Source organism: Salvelinus alpinus, chromosome 12, assembly GCF_045679555.1.
Source record: "Salvelinus alpinus chromosome 12, SLU_Salpinus.1, whole genome shotgun sequence".
In the NCBI taxonomy this organism is placed as follows: Eukaryota; Metazoa; Chordata; class Actinopteri; order Salmoniformes; family Salmonidae; genus Salvelinus; species Salvelinus alpinus.
Window position 1 is genome coordinate 42,854,917 of NC_092097.1, and position 15,824 is coordinate 42,870,740.

Genomic DNA, 15,824 nt, shown 5'->3' on the forward strand with positions numbered 1-15,824 from the left:
GTTTTACAGGCTTGGTGATCTTACACAACAAATCTTTAAAGGTGTGTCTGAAAGCGTGAGTGTGCTTGATGATGTGTGGATAAGACAAGTCTGGAATGTGTGTTTGTGTGTCTCAGTGTCTATCTATGTATGTTTGAATATGTAAGCTGTAAGAGTAGTGAGGCCACATTTTGATGCAACTGGTGGCAGAAGTGGGATCTGCAATAGCAACAGGTGCCTCCAGGATCTAAAATGGTTACTCTGGCTGCATTTAGACAGGCATCCCAATTCTGATCTTTCTTTCACTAATTGGTCTTTTGACCAATTAGATCAGCTATGAAAAAGACCTGATGTGAAATTATCTGATGTTATTGGTCAAAAGACCAATTATTGGAGGAAAAAAACAATTGTGTATAAAACCCTGGATGACTGACAGGGGGCGCTGTATTGAAGCCACCACGCAGTGATCTTGGCACTCCTCAATTGTAAAAAAATATTTTGGAAGCTATAGAAATGCATTTATTAATGTCTACATTCGTTTTTGACAGTCTTTTTTATATTAGACACCTTAATGCACACTTTTAAATTATATTATGTGAGCTAAAGTATTTTTGTTGTTGAGAGTACTGTTACTGTTCCCACTACAACAACAAAAATACAGGTACATTTATCTTTGAAACATTTAATTTAAATACTGTAGAATTCCATTAATTCCTCTCAATGGCCAATGCATACTATTCAGAGTTTATATACGTCATTGGTCTAAACCCAGCCTATGTGTTTACATACTGTATCTATTGCCTGACCAATGCACTGAAGATATAATTCACTGCTTGGTTCGTTCAATATCATTTTACAGATACCATAGAGTTCTTTCACAATCTCAGTCATCTGGTCTTACTCCGTTTCTCACACTCAGTGTCCTGAGGTATATGGGAGTGGCGTGGGTTCGAGGTACCTATTGACTAAGGTGCCTCGTGGTCAGTATTAGAACTGCTCCTAGTAGTTTAATACTGAGACTACACCTAGCTAGTAGTTTAATACTGAGACTACACCTAGCTAGTAGTTTAATACGGAGACTACACCTAGCTAGTAGTTTAATACGGAGACTACACCTAGCTAGTAGTTTAATACGGAGACTACACCTAGCTAGTAGTTTAATACGGAGACTACACCTAGCTAGTAGTTTAATACTGAGACTACACCTAGATAGTAGTTTAATACGGAGACTACACCTAGCTAGTAGTTTAATACTGAGACTACACCTAGCTAGTAGTTTAATACTGAGACTACACCTAGCTAGTAGTTTAATACTGAGACTACACCTAGCTAGTAGTTTAATATGGAGACTACACCTAGCTAGTAGTTTAATACGGAGACTACACCTAGATAGTAGTTTAATACGGAGACTACACCTAGATAGTAGTTTAATACGGAGACTACACCTAGCTAGTAGTTTAATACGGAGACTACACCTAGCTAGTAGTTTAATACGGAGACTACACCTAGCTAGTAGTTTAATACTGAGACTACACCTAGATAGTAGTTTAATACGGAGACTACACCTAGCTAGTAGTTTAATACGGAGACTACACCTAGCTAGCAGTTTAATACGGAGACTACACCTAGCTAGTAGTTTAATACGGAGACTACACCTAGCTAGTAGTTTAATACGGAGACTACACCTAGCTAGTAGTTTAATACTGAGACTACACCTAGCTAGTAGTTTAATACGGAGACTACACCTAGCTAGTAGTTTAATACTGAGACTACACCTAGCTAGTAGTTTAATACTGAGACTACACCTAGCTAGTAGTTTAATACTGAGACTACACCTAGCTAGTAGTTTAATACGGAGACTACACCTAGATAGTAGTTTAATACGGAGACTACACCTAGCTAGTAGTTTAATACGGAGACTACACCTAGCTAGTAGTTTAATACGGAGACTACACCTAGATAGTAGTTTAATACGGAGACTACACCTAGCTAGTAGTTTAATACGGAGACTACACCTAGCTAGTAGTTTAATACGGAGACTACACCTAGCTAGCAGTTTAATACGGAGACTACACCTAGCTAGTAGTTTAATACGGAGACTACACCTAGCTAGTAGTTTAATACGGAGACTACACCTAGCTAGTAGTTTAATACGGAGACTACACCTAGCTAGTAGTTTAATACGGAGACTACACCTAGCTAGTAGTTTAATACGGAGACTACACCTAGCTAGTAGTTTAATACTGAGACTACACCTAACTAGTAGTTTAATACTGAGACTACACCTAGCTAGTAGTTTAATACGGAGACTACACCTAGCTAGTAGTTTAATACGGAGACTACACCTAGCTAGTAGTTTAATACAGAGACTACACCTGGTAGTTCACTTCTGAGGGACGAAGGACACAGATCAAGTCTTTGACCACAGACTCATTCTGTCACAGTGACTCACTCAAAGACTGCATTGTCTACCCATCTCCCCCAAAGATTACCCACAGGAACATAGTGAGGTCATGGATTAGGTATATTTCTCTGCGATAAAATGGAGTGAGGGGATTGTTCTGTGCACTATCAGCAGTTTATAATTACACCAAAATCTTGTCTTGCATTCTGTTTTTGGCATGAGTGAAAGATAATAGATACTAGAACGGATGCCTTCACGTGCAATACCTGCATGCAAGACAGGTGGATATTTACATTTATGTCGAACTTGTTTGCGTTCCCTTTATCTACAGTCCACTCAAAGCACATTGCATTGTATCCAGATGTGTAAGGTGAAAAGGTTCTCTATCTTAACCAGGACTAATCATTGTAGGCAGATGTGTTAGTTAGGTCAAACAGTTCTCTACCTTAACCAAGACTAATCATTGCTGGACTATGGACCAGGACTATGGACCAACACCATGTTGCTGACATACGAACTATTAAAATTTTGTGAATAGGCGTCACATTGAGGACTCACATCAAATTAAAAGTTGTTTGCTTAAGACAAGCGAGTCGAATGAAGGCAGGTAAAGGTAACACCCAGTCCTCACAGAGCTATTTGTCGCAGATCTTTGCACACGCAAGAACTAAGCATAGCTACTGAGAAACTGCAATAGAAGCTATGTGACTTCTTTGTTTTGATTCTCCTCCATGTGATTTCAGTGCTAGTCTCCCGACAGTGGAATGCTATCCTCTTCCAGGAGCCTCTAACCATTGGTGGTTATGATAACACAATCTAGAAAGTCCAAGTTGAACTTGGCCACACTTTGATAGAAAAAATGCCCCTGCCTCCTCCTCCTTCACGTAATGAGCTTGTCCTGTTGTTTGCACAACTTATCTCTTGTTGCTCAGTGATTGTGTGAGTTGTATTCCATGTAGAAGAGGTGGTGTGCTTTTCCTCTGTGGATAAGGCTGTTTGCTGTATAGGTTTATGTGTGAATTTATGGTTTTATGGGTTTCTTTCCTGTCAGTGCAGCACATTTGTGTGTTCATGTATGTGCATTTTTATTTATTGGTGTATGTGTGTGCTCACACATGTCGGTCTTCTCTGAGAAGGTACTCACACATGTCGGTCTTCTCTGAGAAGGTTCTCACACATGTCGGTCTTCTCTGAGAAGGTACTCACACATGTCGGTCTTCTCTGAGAAGGTACTCACACATGTCGGTCTTCTCTGAAGAAGGTACTCACACATGTCGGTCTTCTCTGAGAAGGTACTCACACATGTCGGTCTTCTCTGAGAAGGTACTCAGATGTGGCCGGTCGTCAGGCGGTGTCACTCCTCTATCAGAGTCTTTCCCTTTATAGCTCAAGCTCTACTGAATGCAGACCTGGGTTCAAATACTATCTGTCATCTTTTAAATACTTTTGGGCGTTTTACTTTTGTCTACCTGAGTGCCAGATGCGCAGGGTTTGCAGTCTTTGACTTTTTTCATTGGTTCTTTAAGCCATGCAAGCTAAAAAAAAAAAGGATAGAAAAACGATTTGAAATTATTTGAACCCAGGTCTTACTGACTGCTATGTGTGCCTTCCCTTTACCCCTGCTCTGCTCCCTGTCCCTCCCCTTTTCTCCCTGTTCCCTCCCCTTCCCCTTACCCCTGTCCCTGCCCCTTCTCCCTGTTCCCTCCCCTTCCCTGATCAAGGCTGGGAACCATGCTGCAGCTCACAGAGTAGGTACAGAGTAGGAACAGTCAGACACATACACTCACACAGACAGACGGTGAACATGGGCCAGTTACTCAGCTGGATCCGAGCTACTCGGGACAATCAGGCCTTACAGGATGTGGCCGTGGAACAACAGGTGAGCTTTCATAACGCAACTCTGCTCACAGGTTAGAGAGGAGTGTGTGTCTGTGTGTCTTAGCACAAGTTGGAGCGAGTGTGTTTTATGCATAAAGAACTCTGCGTCTGTGAAAAGGTGTCCATGGATGCGTGCGTGTCTGTATTTGTGAATGAGAGCTCTTTAGTGTGTGTGTGTGTGTGTGTATTGTTTTGTATGTTTAGTAGCGAGCTTATAAGGGAAGGCAAGTCAGAAAAAAAAGTTTTGCTGGCATTAATCCAAGTCAGACGTCTTTCTCTGGGGTGTATTCATTATGCCAATTCTGTTGCAACAGAAACAGTTTACAGTTTCTATTGGATACATTTGGGTAAGTCCCTCCCCGTTTTGTTACGTTTTCTCTATTTGCTTCCATTTGGTTCTTAAAACGGTAAAAGGTTTCGTTGCAAGACGTAATGAATACACCCTGCTCGAGCTTAGAGGAGGAGGAGGAGGAGGGAACAGAAGTGGCGTTGGAATACAGAACAGTCTGTATTATATTAAACTGAGACAAAGACAAAAGCTTTGCTGTGCTCTTCACATAGCACCAGCAAAAGTATGTGTTGCTTCCAGTTGTGTCAGTGTGTCTATGTCTGAAGCATTGAAAGTCATGGTAGTTGAAGTCTGTCAACCTCTGCAAACAGAAGAACAGTACAGTCTGTACTGTTGTCATGGATAGAGGATATTGCACCAAGGCGAAGACAAGGTCTGTGCTCTTCACATGGCCCAGCAAAGTGTGTTGCTTCCAGTTATGTCAATGCGTCAGTCTCTGTAGTTTATTAATTTGCCAAGTTGTGTGTGTGTGTATGTGTGTGTGTGTGTTGGTTAGGGTATGATACAATCAACCAATCAAATATATTTAACTATTTTTACCATCATTATTATTATTATTACCTGGTCATACACTATTACCTGATCATACATTATTACCTGGTCATACACCATTATCTGGACATACATTATTATCTGGACATACATTATTACCTGGCCATACACCATTATCTGGACATACATTATTATCTGGACATACATTATTACCTGGACATACATTATTATCTGGACATACATTATTATCTGGACATACATTATTACCTGGACATACATTATTATCTGGACATACATTATTACCTGGACATACACTATTACCTGGACATACACTATTACCTGATCATACATTATTATCTGGTCATACATTATTACCTGGACATACATTATTACCTGATCATACACCATTATCTGGACATACATTATTACCTGGTCATACATTATTATTATTATTGGGGTGGCAGGTAGCCTAGTGGTGGGCGTTGGACTAGTAACCGGAAGGTTGCTAGATCGAATCCCCGAGCTGACAAGGTAAAAATCTGTTGTTCTGCCCCTGAACAAGGCAGTTAACCCACCGTTCCTAGGCCGTCATTGCAAATAAGAATTTGTTCTTAACTGACTTGCCTAGTTAAATAAAGGTAAAATAAAAAATATAAATAAATTACCTGGTCATGCATTATGGGTTTACCTTGTGACTTAAGGGCCAGTATGAGCAGCTAATGTTATATTCCTTAATGTTTGTTTATTTGTCATGGTGAAACATTTAATAGGTGTTGTACCTGACGATAGACACATTAACCAATAGTAATACATGAACATTGAATACATATTTCTGCAGTGGGAAGTGGAAACATAACCAACCCTGTTACATGTGTATAATTCTAAAAGTGGAATATGTTCAGGCATGTTTTTGATAATAGTTCCCATGAGTTACAGTTGGGTATGTTTGTATTTGTGCATGTATTCTGGTAGTATCTGGTAGTATTTGTATGATAACACAAGTATCAGTTTTGTGTTATAAATTTGCACTTGTGACTGAGTAGGCTGCAGTCTTTTATCTCTGTTTCTTGTGTTTTGGGGGGGATTCTTGGCTCTGCTTTGGGCGAGTTGGGGTACTTTCCCAGGCTTCTGTTGTCAACATACCGACTGTGCACTCTGACATTCAGGCTCAGAATCTTCTGCTGCTTTCATCACACACACAGGAAACAGCCACAGGGGAAACGCATCTGTGATACACATATACATACCCAATACATTTCCTAATCACACATTCAGCATGTAACTATAAAACTTTAAGCTGTACAAAACATGCTTTTCACAATATATGCTGTATGTATTTAAATCTGTTGCGTCTCTAACATCGAATATGTCATAATATATCGACACGGTATTGTTTACATGGATCTCAAGTCATGTTACACAATGAATATAGGAACATATCCACACCAAAAGTGTAAAGGCCTATTATAGATACAGTTAAGTAAAGGCCCGTTTTGTGGCAATGTGTGGATGTGTCTGTTGTATTGACCAGAGCTCTACTGTGTGGATGTCTGTGGTATTGACCAGAGCTCTAATGTGTGGATGTGTCTGTTGTATTGACCAGAGCTCTAATGTGTGGAATGTGTCTGTTGTATTGACCAGAGCTCTAATGTGTGGATGTGTCTGTTGTGTTGACCAGAGCTCTAATGTGTGGATGTGTCTGTTGTGTTGACCAGAGCTGTAAAGAGGGGAGGGATCTGTATTCCAGCATGTGGAAATGTCTGTGATGTCCTGAGGTGTGTGTGTGTGTGTGTTTTTGTATTTCCCTTTGAATACATTCAGTACTATGTGTTTCTGTGTGCATCAGAAAGATAGTCCAGCCATTAGATTTCTCGTTTCACTGTCAGTTTGGCTTGAGCCTGACTGATGATCCAATAATGACATGCTCAGTGGCTCTCTCATGCTCTGGTTGTATAAAAGCACCTCTGGGAGGGTTTCCAAGCCTTTGGGCTTACCTGAGAATGTGCTGTTTACCAGGGCGTTGAACAACATGGCATTTGACTATTCGCTTGCTCGTTTGTTCTCCTGTCTATTTCCATCTATTATGGTTGAGGCAAACCCTGGCTCTGTCCCAATACTCTAAGATAACTTCCTTTCGCATCCTTCCCTTGTTCCTTTCCTTCATTGCCACTGATAGGTGATCTTGGCAAAAGGACAGCTCTATTTGCTGGTACCAGATATATTTTAGTTTAACAGGAATGGACAGGCAATGTCCTGAGTAATCACACACCCTGTAAAGTGTTGAGGTAATGCAGGTTGGCATTTATTGAAATTACTCATGTACTGGAGGCAGCTCTGTGGAGTGGTCACTAGCTGGCACAGCCACAAAGTTATAAAACCTGATTTTAAACTTAACCACACTACTAACCGTGAATTAAATTAAGACAGCCACACAGACAGACAGACAGACATAGAGAGAGAGAGACATACATACATACATACATATGTCATGAGTATAGCGAGTACCATCCCCCTCTCTCTCACCACCTCTCTTCCCCCTACACCCAGGTTCTGTTATCTCAGGTCGTAAATTCCTAGAGGAGACTCTCTCCTCACGGCCAGGCAGTATATAGAGAGAGAGTTTCACAGTAGAACAAAGGAACTTCTTCTAAATCACATAACTTGAGAACTGAACAATATCCATGTTTTGGAGAATGTGTAAACGGTCGGTGGAGAAGCCAGCTTCGACCCGGTCCATTTTGTTTCATGTTGTGACCTCATTGAGAGACAATACAGCCACATTACCATAACTCTGTTTATACAGGAGCCTCCGTTATGAGGTTTGCATCTAATTATTGTATAAAATGAATGAGTAAAGATGAAACTATTTGTGAAATTATGTATGGTGATGTTGAACCATTAATGTGAGAGAATTGTATTCCCTTCTAAGTTTAACTAAGTCATTGGCCCACCCCCGTGAGCACAGCCATGATCTGGCTCATGGGACAGCCCTTTTCTACTGTTCCAAATAAAACCCCCACCTGAAGAAATCCTCTTTAGACCATGCATACCCTCGGTCAGCTGAGGGAGCGAAGGTTTGAGTAGAGACCACCAAAAACCTCAGTATAAGCTAAGGTTGTAATGGTTGTTGAATTCCTAACTAAACCACGTGGAGCATTGGCTACACGGTTGGAAATGGTTAAACTCTGAGACTATCGAAATCACGAGAGACTTCATGGGAGCAGAGACGATCAGATTAACTTTCCAACAGAAAGACGGACGATTCCAACAGAGATCACGACGACACACTGAGCGTAAATATATATTGATTGCAATTATTCCCGAATGAGTGAACGTTCATGTGCAAAGGATTAGCATTTCAATTAATAATTATGAACTGTGTAGTGACTCTTGTAATTCCCGTGCTTCTCAGTCCATACCCACTTCCCTTTGTCCACCAAGCTGCCATATCGTCTGAGCCCACTGGGGAACCTTCCCTATCATTTCCTTGTAACCATATCTACTGTTTGTTTGTTTATGCATGCATTTCTGTGATTATTTAGTTAGTAAGTAAATTATTAAGACAATTGATGTATGGATGATTCATAGTAAAGGCTGGGTTCGTGCAGATAACTGTCACGGCCGTTAACAGAAGAGGACCAAGGTGCAGCGTGGTGATTGTACATTTTCTTTATTTAATCAAAATGACATCAAACAAAAACAATAAACACTACAAAAACAAACCGTGAAGCTCAAAGGCTATGTGCCCTAAACAAAGTCAACTTCCCACAAAGACAGGTGGAAAAAGGGCTACCTAAGTATGGTTCTCAATCAGAGACAACGATAGACAGCTGCCTCTGATTGAGAACCACACCCGGCCAAACACAAAGAAATAGAAAACATAGAAATAAAGAAACTAGAATGCCCACCCTAGTCACACCCTTGCCTACGTATGGGCAGTCTGGTACATGGAGCTGCCACAGGGCTCACCAGGCTGGGGAGACACACAGGAGGATTAATTCTAGGCGCAGGCACAGGACTCACCAGGCTGGAGAGACATACAGGAGGCCCTGTCCTAGGCAGAGGCACCGGATACACTGGGCCGTGGAGGCGCACTGGAGGTCTCGAGCTAGGAGCCTGCACAACCCGTCTTGGCTGGATGGTTACTTTCGCACTGCAAATGCGGGGCGCAGGCACAGGACGCACTGGGCTGTGCAGACGCACCGGAGACACAGTGCGCAGAGCCGGCGCAGGATATCCTGTGACGAGGAGACGCACTGGAGGTCTGGAGAGCCTTCCTGGCTGGATGCTCACCCTAGCCCGGTAGATGCGGGGAGCTGGAATGTAGCGCACCGGGCTATGCACGCGCACTGGAGACACCGTGCGTTCCACCGCATAACACGGTGCCTGACCAGTACGACGCTCGCCACTGTAAGCACGGGGAGTTGGCTCAGGTCTCCAACCTGACTCAGCCACACTCCCCGTGTTACCCCCCCCCCCCCCATTTTTTGGGCGGGCTGCCTCTCGGGCTTCCTTGCCAGCCATGTTCCCTTGTAACGCTGCCGCTCTGCTTTCGTCACTGCCTCCGCCTTCCTCAATGCTTCCACCTGTTCCCATGGAAGGCGATCCCTTCCGGCCAGGATCTCCTCCCATGTCCAGGATCCCTTGCCGTTCAGGATGTCCTCCCATGTCCATTCCTCCTTTTTACCACGCTGCTTGGTCCGTTTGTGGTGGGAGGTTCTGTCACGGCCGTTAACAGAAGAGGACCAAGGTGCAGCGTGGTCAGCGTACATTTTCTTTATTTACTCAAAATGACGCCGAACAAAAACAATAAACACTACAAAAACAAACCGTGAAGCTCAAAGGCTATATGCCCTAAACAAAGTCAACTTCCCACAAAGACAGGTGGAAAAAGGGATACCTAAGTTTCGTTCTCAATCAGAGACAACGATAGACAGCTGCCTCTGATTGAGAACCACACCCGGCCAAACACAAAGAAATACACAACATAGAAATAAAGAAACTAGAATGGCCACCCTAGTCATACCCTGGCCTAACCAAAATAGAGAATCAAAGCCTCTCTATGGCCAGGGCGTGACAATAACCAACAATTTATGACGTTTGGAATGAAATGGAATAATTCATTAATTAGAAGACTAATTGATCAGATATTAAAATATCTGAAAAGTTATATTAAGAAAATTATAACTTTGTAATCTGAAGATTTTCCTTGGTGCCCCGACTTCCTACTTAATTACATATACATGATTAGTTTAATCACGTAATGATAGTTACAGAGAATTGATTTGATAAAAATAACGGTCTTCAATTTAATGATTCCAAAGACACGACACTTACATACATGCATACATACATACATACAGAGGGACAGACAGACAGACAGAAAGAGAGACAGACGTAGTGTAACGGCTGTCGTAGTCGTTCTCCTCCTCAGACGAGGAGGAGCATGGATCGGACCAAGATGCAGAGTAGTTAGTGTTCATATTTTAATGAAAAATCAACAAAACACTTCAAAATACAAAACCAACAAACGTGACAAACCCGAAACAGTCCTGTGTGGCCCAAACACAGTCACAGGAACAAACACCCACAAAACACAAGTGAAACCCAGCCTGCCTAAGTATGATTCTCAATCAGGGACAACGATTGACAGCTGTCTCTGATTGAGAATCATACCAGGCCGAACACCAAATCCCAACATAGAAAATCAACCATAGACCAACCCACCCAACTCACGCCCTGACCAACTAAAATAAATACAAGACAAAGGAAAACAGGTCAGGAACGTGACAGAACCCCCCCCCTTAAGGTGCGAACTCCGGGCGCTCCAGTACAAAGTCTAGGGGAGGGTCTGGGTGGGCGTCTGTCCACGGTGGCGGCTCTGGCGCTGGTCGTGGTCCCCACCCCACCATAGTCAACCCCCGCTTCCGTGGCCTCCTCCCAATATCCACCCTCCATGTCAATCCCACTATTCCAAAGGGCAGTAACAGACTGAGGGGCAGCACCGGACTGAGGGGCAGCACCGGATTGAGGGGCAGCACCGGATTGAGGGGCAGCACCGGACTGAGGGGCAGCACCGGACTGAGGGGCAGCACCGGACTGAGGGGCGGATCCTGGCTGGCTGGCTCTGGCGGATCCTGGCTGATCCTGGCTGGCGGAAGGCTCTGGCGGATCCTGGCTGGCGGAAGGCTCTGGCGGATCCTGGCTGGCGGAAGGCTCTGGCGGATCCTGGCTGGCGGAAGGCTCTGGCGGATCCTGGCTGGCGGAAGGCTCTGGCGGATCCTGGCTGGCGGAAGGCTCTGGCGGATCCTGGCTGGCGGAAGGCTCTGGCGGATCCTGGCTGGCGGAAGGCTCTGGCGGATTCTGGCTGGCGGAAGGCTCTGGCGGGTCCTGGCTGGACGGCTCTGGCTGGTCCTGGCTGGACGGCTCTGGCTGGTCCTGGCTGGACGGCTCTGGCTGGACGGCTCTGGCTGGTCCTGGCTGGACGGCTCTGGCTGGACGGCTCTGGCTGGTCCTGGCTGGACGGCTCTGGCTGGTCCTGGCTGGACGGCTCTGGCTGGTCCTGGCTGGACGGCTCTGGCTGGTCCTGGCTGGACGGCTCTGGCTGGTCCTGGCTGGACGGCTCTGACTGGTCCTGGCTGGACGGCTCTGGCTGGTCCTGGCTGGATGGCTCTGAATGCTCGGGACAGACGGGCAGCTCAGGACAGACGGGCAGCTCTGACGGCTCGGGACAGACGGCCAGCGCTGGGCAGGCAGATAGTTCAGACAACGCTGGGCAGGCAGACAGTTCAGGCAGCGCTGAGCAGGCAAGCAGCGCAGGCGGCGTTGGGCAGACGGCCGACTCTGACCTGCTGAGGCGCACAGTAGGCCTGGTGCGTGGTGCCGGAACTGATGGTACTGGGCTGGGTTGGGAAGGTGGCGCCGGATATACCGGACCGTGAAGGAGGACACGCGCTCTTGAGCACCGAGCCTCCCCAACCTTACCAGGTTGAATGGTCCCCGTAGCCCTGCCAGTGCGGCGAGGTGGAATAGCCCGCACTGGGCTATGCTGGCGAACCGGGGACACCCTCTGTAAGGCTGGTGCCATGTACGCCGGCCCGAGGACACGTACTGGAGGCCAGATATGTTGGGCCGGCTTCATGGCACCCGGCTCGATGCCCAACCTAGCCCTACTAGTGCGGCAAGGTGGAATAGCCCGCACTGGGCTAAGCACGCGTACTGGGGACACCGTGCGCTTTACCGCATAACACGGTGTCTGACCAGTACGACGCCCTCTCACTCCACGGTAAGCCCGGGGAGTTGGCTCAGGTATCCTACCCGGCTTCGCCACACTCCCCTTTAGCCCCCCCCAAGAAATTTTTGGGTGAGCCTCTCGGGCTTCCAGCCGCTCTGCCTTGCTTTCGCCTCATAATACCTCCTCTCCGCTTTCGCTGCCTCCAGCTCCGCTTTGGGGCGGCGACACTCCTCTGGCTCTGCCCAGGGTCCTTTTCCGTCTAGGATTTCCTCCCATGTCCATTCCTCTTTTCCCCATTGCTGTTGTTCTTGCCGTCCTTCTCCACTCCGCTTGGTCCTTTTATGGAGGGTGTTTCTGTAACGGCTGTCGTAGTCGTTCTCCTCCTCAGACGAGGAGGAGCATGGATCGGACCAAGATGCAGAGTAGTTAGTGTTCATATTTTAATGAAAAATCAACAAAACACTTCAAAATACAAAACCAACAAACGTGACAAACCCGAAACAGTCCTGTGTGGCCCAAACACAGTCACAGGAACAAACACCCACAAAACACAAGTGAAACCCAGCCTGCCTAAGTATGATTCTCAATCAGGGACAACGATTGACAGCTGTCTCTGATTGAGAATCATACCAGGCCGAACACCAAATCCCAACATAGAAAATCAACCATAGACCAACCCACCCAACTCACGCCCTGACCAACTAAAATAAATACAAGACAAAGGAAAACAGGTCAGGAACGTGACAGAACCCCCCCCCCTTAAGGTGCGAACTCCGGGCGCTCCAGTACAAAGTCTAGGGGAGGGTCTGGGTGGGCGTCTGTCCACGGTGGCGGCTCTGGCGCTGGTCGTGGTCCCCACCCCACCATAGTCAACCCCCGCTTCCGTGGCCTCCTCCCAATATCCACCCTCCATGTCAATCCCACTATTCCAAAGGGCAGTAACAGACTGAGGGGCAGCACCGGACTGAGGGGCAGCACCGGATTGAGGGGCAGCACCGGACTGAGGGGCAGCACCGGACTGAGGGGCAGCACCGGACTGAGGGGCGGATCCTGGCTGGCTGGCTCTGGCGGATCCTGGCTGATCCTGGCTGGCGGAAGGCTCTGGCGGATCCTGGCTGGCGGAAGGCTCTGGCGGATCCTGGCTGGCGGAAGGCTCTGGCGGATCCTGGCTGGCGGAAGGCTCTGGCGGATCCTGGCTGGCGGAAGGCTCTGGCGGATCCTGGCTGGCGGAAGGCTCTGGCGGATCCTGGCTGGCGGAAGACTCTGGCGGATCCTGGCTGGCGGAAGGCTCTGGCGGATCCTGGCTGGCGGAAGGCTCTGGCGGATCCTGGCTGGCGGAAGGCTCTGGCGGATTCTGGCTGGCGGAAGGCTCTGGCGGGTCCTGGCTGGACGGCTCTGGCTGGTCCTGGCTGGACGGCTCTGGCTGGTCCTGGCTGGACGGCTCTGGCTGGACGGCTCTGGCTGGTCCTGGCTGGACGGCTCTGGCTGGACGGCTCTGGCTGGTCCTGGCTGGACGGCTCTGGCTGGTCCTGGCTGGACGGCTCTGGCTGGTCCTGGCTGGACGGCTCTGGCTGGTCCTGGCTGGACGGCTCTGGCTGGTCCTGGCTGGACGGCTCTGACTGGTCCTGGCTGGACGGCTCTGGCTGGTCCTGGCTGGATGGCTCTGAAGGCTCGGGACAGACGGGCAGCTCAGGACAGACGGGCAGCTCTGACGGCTCGGGACAGACGGCCAGCGCTGGGCAGGCAGATAGTTCAGGCAGCGCTGAGCAGGCAAGCAGCGCAGGCGGCGTTGGGCAGACGGCCGACTCTGACCTGCTGAGGCGCACAGTAGGCCTGGTGCGTGGTGCCGGAACTGATGGTACTGGGCTGGGTTGGGAAGGTGGCGCCGGATATACCGGACCGTGAAGGAGGACACGCGCTCTTGAGCACCGAGCCTCCCCAACCTTACCAGGTTGAATGGTCCCCGTAGCCCTGCCAGTGCGGCGAGGTGGAATAGCCCGCACTGGGCTATGCTGGCGAACCGGGGACACCCTCTGTAAGGCTGGTGCCATGTACGCCGGCCCGAGGACACGTACTGGAGGCCAGATATGTTGGGCCGGCTTCATGGCACCCGGCTCGATGCCCAACCTAGCCCTACTAGTGCGGCAAGGTGGAATAGCCCGCACTGGGCTAAGCACGCGTACTGGGGACACCGTGCGCTTTACCGCATAACACGGTGTCTGACCAGTACGACGCCCTCTCACTCCACGGTAAGCCCGGGGAGTTGGCTCAGGTATCCTACCCGGCTTCGCCACACTCCCCTTTAGCCCCCCCCAAGAAATTTTTGGGTGAGCCTCTCGGGCTTCCAGCCGCTCTGCCTTGCTTTCGCCTCATAATACCTCCTCTCCGCTTTCGCTGCCTCCAGCTCCGCTTTGGGGCGGCGACACTCCTCTGGCTCTGCCCAGGGTCCTTTTCCGTCTAGGATTTCCTCCCATGTCCATTCCTCTTTTCCCCATTGCTGTTGTTCTTGCCGTCCTTCTCCACTCCGCTTGGTCCTTTTATGGTGGGTGTTTCTGTAACGGCTGTCGTAGTCGTTCTCCTCCTCAGACGAGGAGGAGCATGGATCGGACCAAGATGCAGAGTAGTTAGTGTTCATATTTTAATGAAAAATCAACAAAACACTTCAAAATACAAAACCAACAAACGTGACAAACCCGAAACAGTCCTGTGTGGCCCAAACACAGTCACAGGAACAAACACCCACAAAACACAAGTGAAACCCAGGCTGCCTAAGTATGATTCTCAATCAGGGACAACGATTGACAGCTGTCTCTGATTGAGAATCATACCAGGCCGAACACCAAATCCCAACATAGAAAATCAACCATAGACCAACCCACCCAACTCACGCCCTGACCAACTAAAATAAATACAAGACAAAGGAAAACAGGTCAGGAACGTGACACGTAGAGACAGAGACATTGACACTTATGTAGCCAGTCAGTCTGCTGTCATATCAGTCAATGCATGTTCAACAGAAGGGGATTTTTCAAGACAATTGACTTTTGAGTATTCACCTGCATGACAGAACCACACATCTGTGTTTTATTTACTTATCAGAGATAAATGACTCTACAGCTGTGGCAACATGTGAAGACTGACTAGTGTGTGTAAAAATGTTTAACCTTTATTAACTAGGCAAGTCAGTTAAGAACAAATTCTTATTTACAATGATGGCCTAGGAACAGTGGGTTTACTGCTTTGTTCAGGGGCAGAACAACAGATTTGTACCTTGTCAGCTCAGGGATTCAATCTAGCAACCTTTCGGTTACTGGCCCAACACTCTAACCACTAGGCTACCTGCCGCCCCAACACACATTTGTGTGTTTACATGTGTGTATTTTGTGTTATTATTCAATACAAAATATAAAAAGTATACTTATGTGTACTTATGTGTTTGAAAGTATATGTGTGTCCATCGTGAAATTGGGATTCTTTGTGTGTATTTA

The 15,824-nt window shown here is 47.3% G+C and overlaps 1 protein-coding gene across 42 annotated transcripts in view; it reads left to right on the forward strand.

Annotated features, from left to right (window-relative positions):
• Positions 1 to 15,824, forward strand: part of cast (calpastatin) — a 74,858-nt gene that overhangs the window by 10,107 nt on the left and 48,927 nt on the right. For 19 of the 42 annotated variants that reach the window (XM_071336450.1, XM_071336455.1, XM_071336466.1 and 16 more), the window contains exon 1: positions 4,105 to 4,262. The exons of 5 other annotated variants lie outside the window; for them this stretch is intronic. In XM_071336450.1, coding sequence (XP_071192551.1) covers positions 4,188 to 4,262 — 75 coding nt within the window. In that variant the 5' untranslated portion in view covers positions 4,105 to 4,187. Of the gene's footprint in view, positions 1 to 4,086; positions 4,263 to 15,824 lie in introns of those variants that run through there. 18 more of the 42 variants (XM_071336478.1, XM_071336483.1, XM_071336495.1 and 15 more) reach the window with 4 other exon arrangements.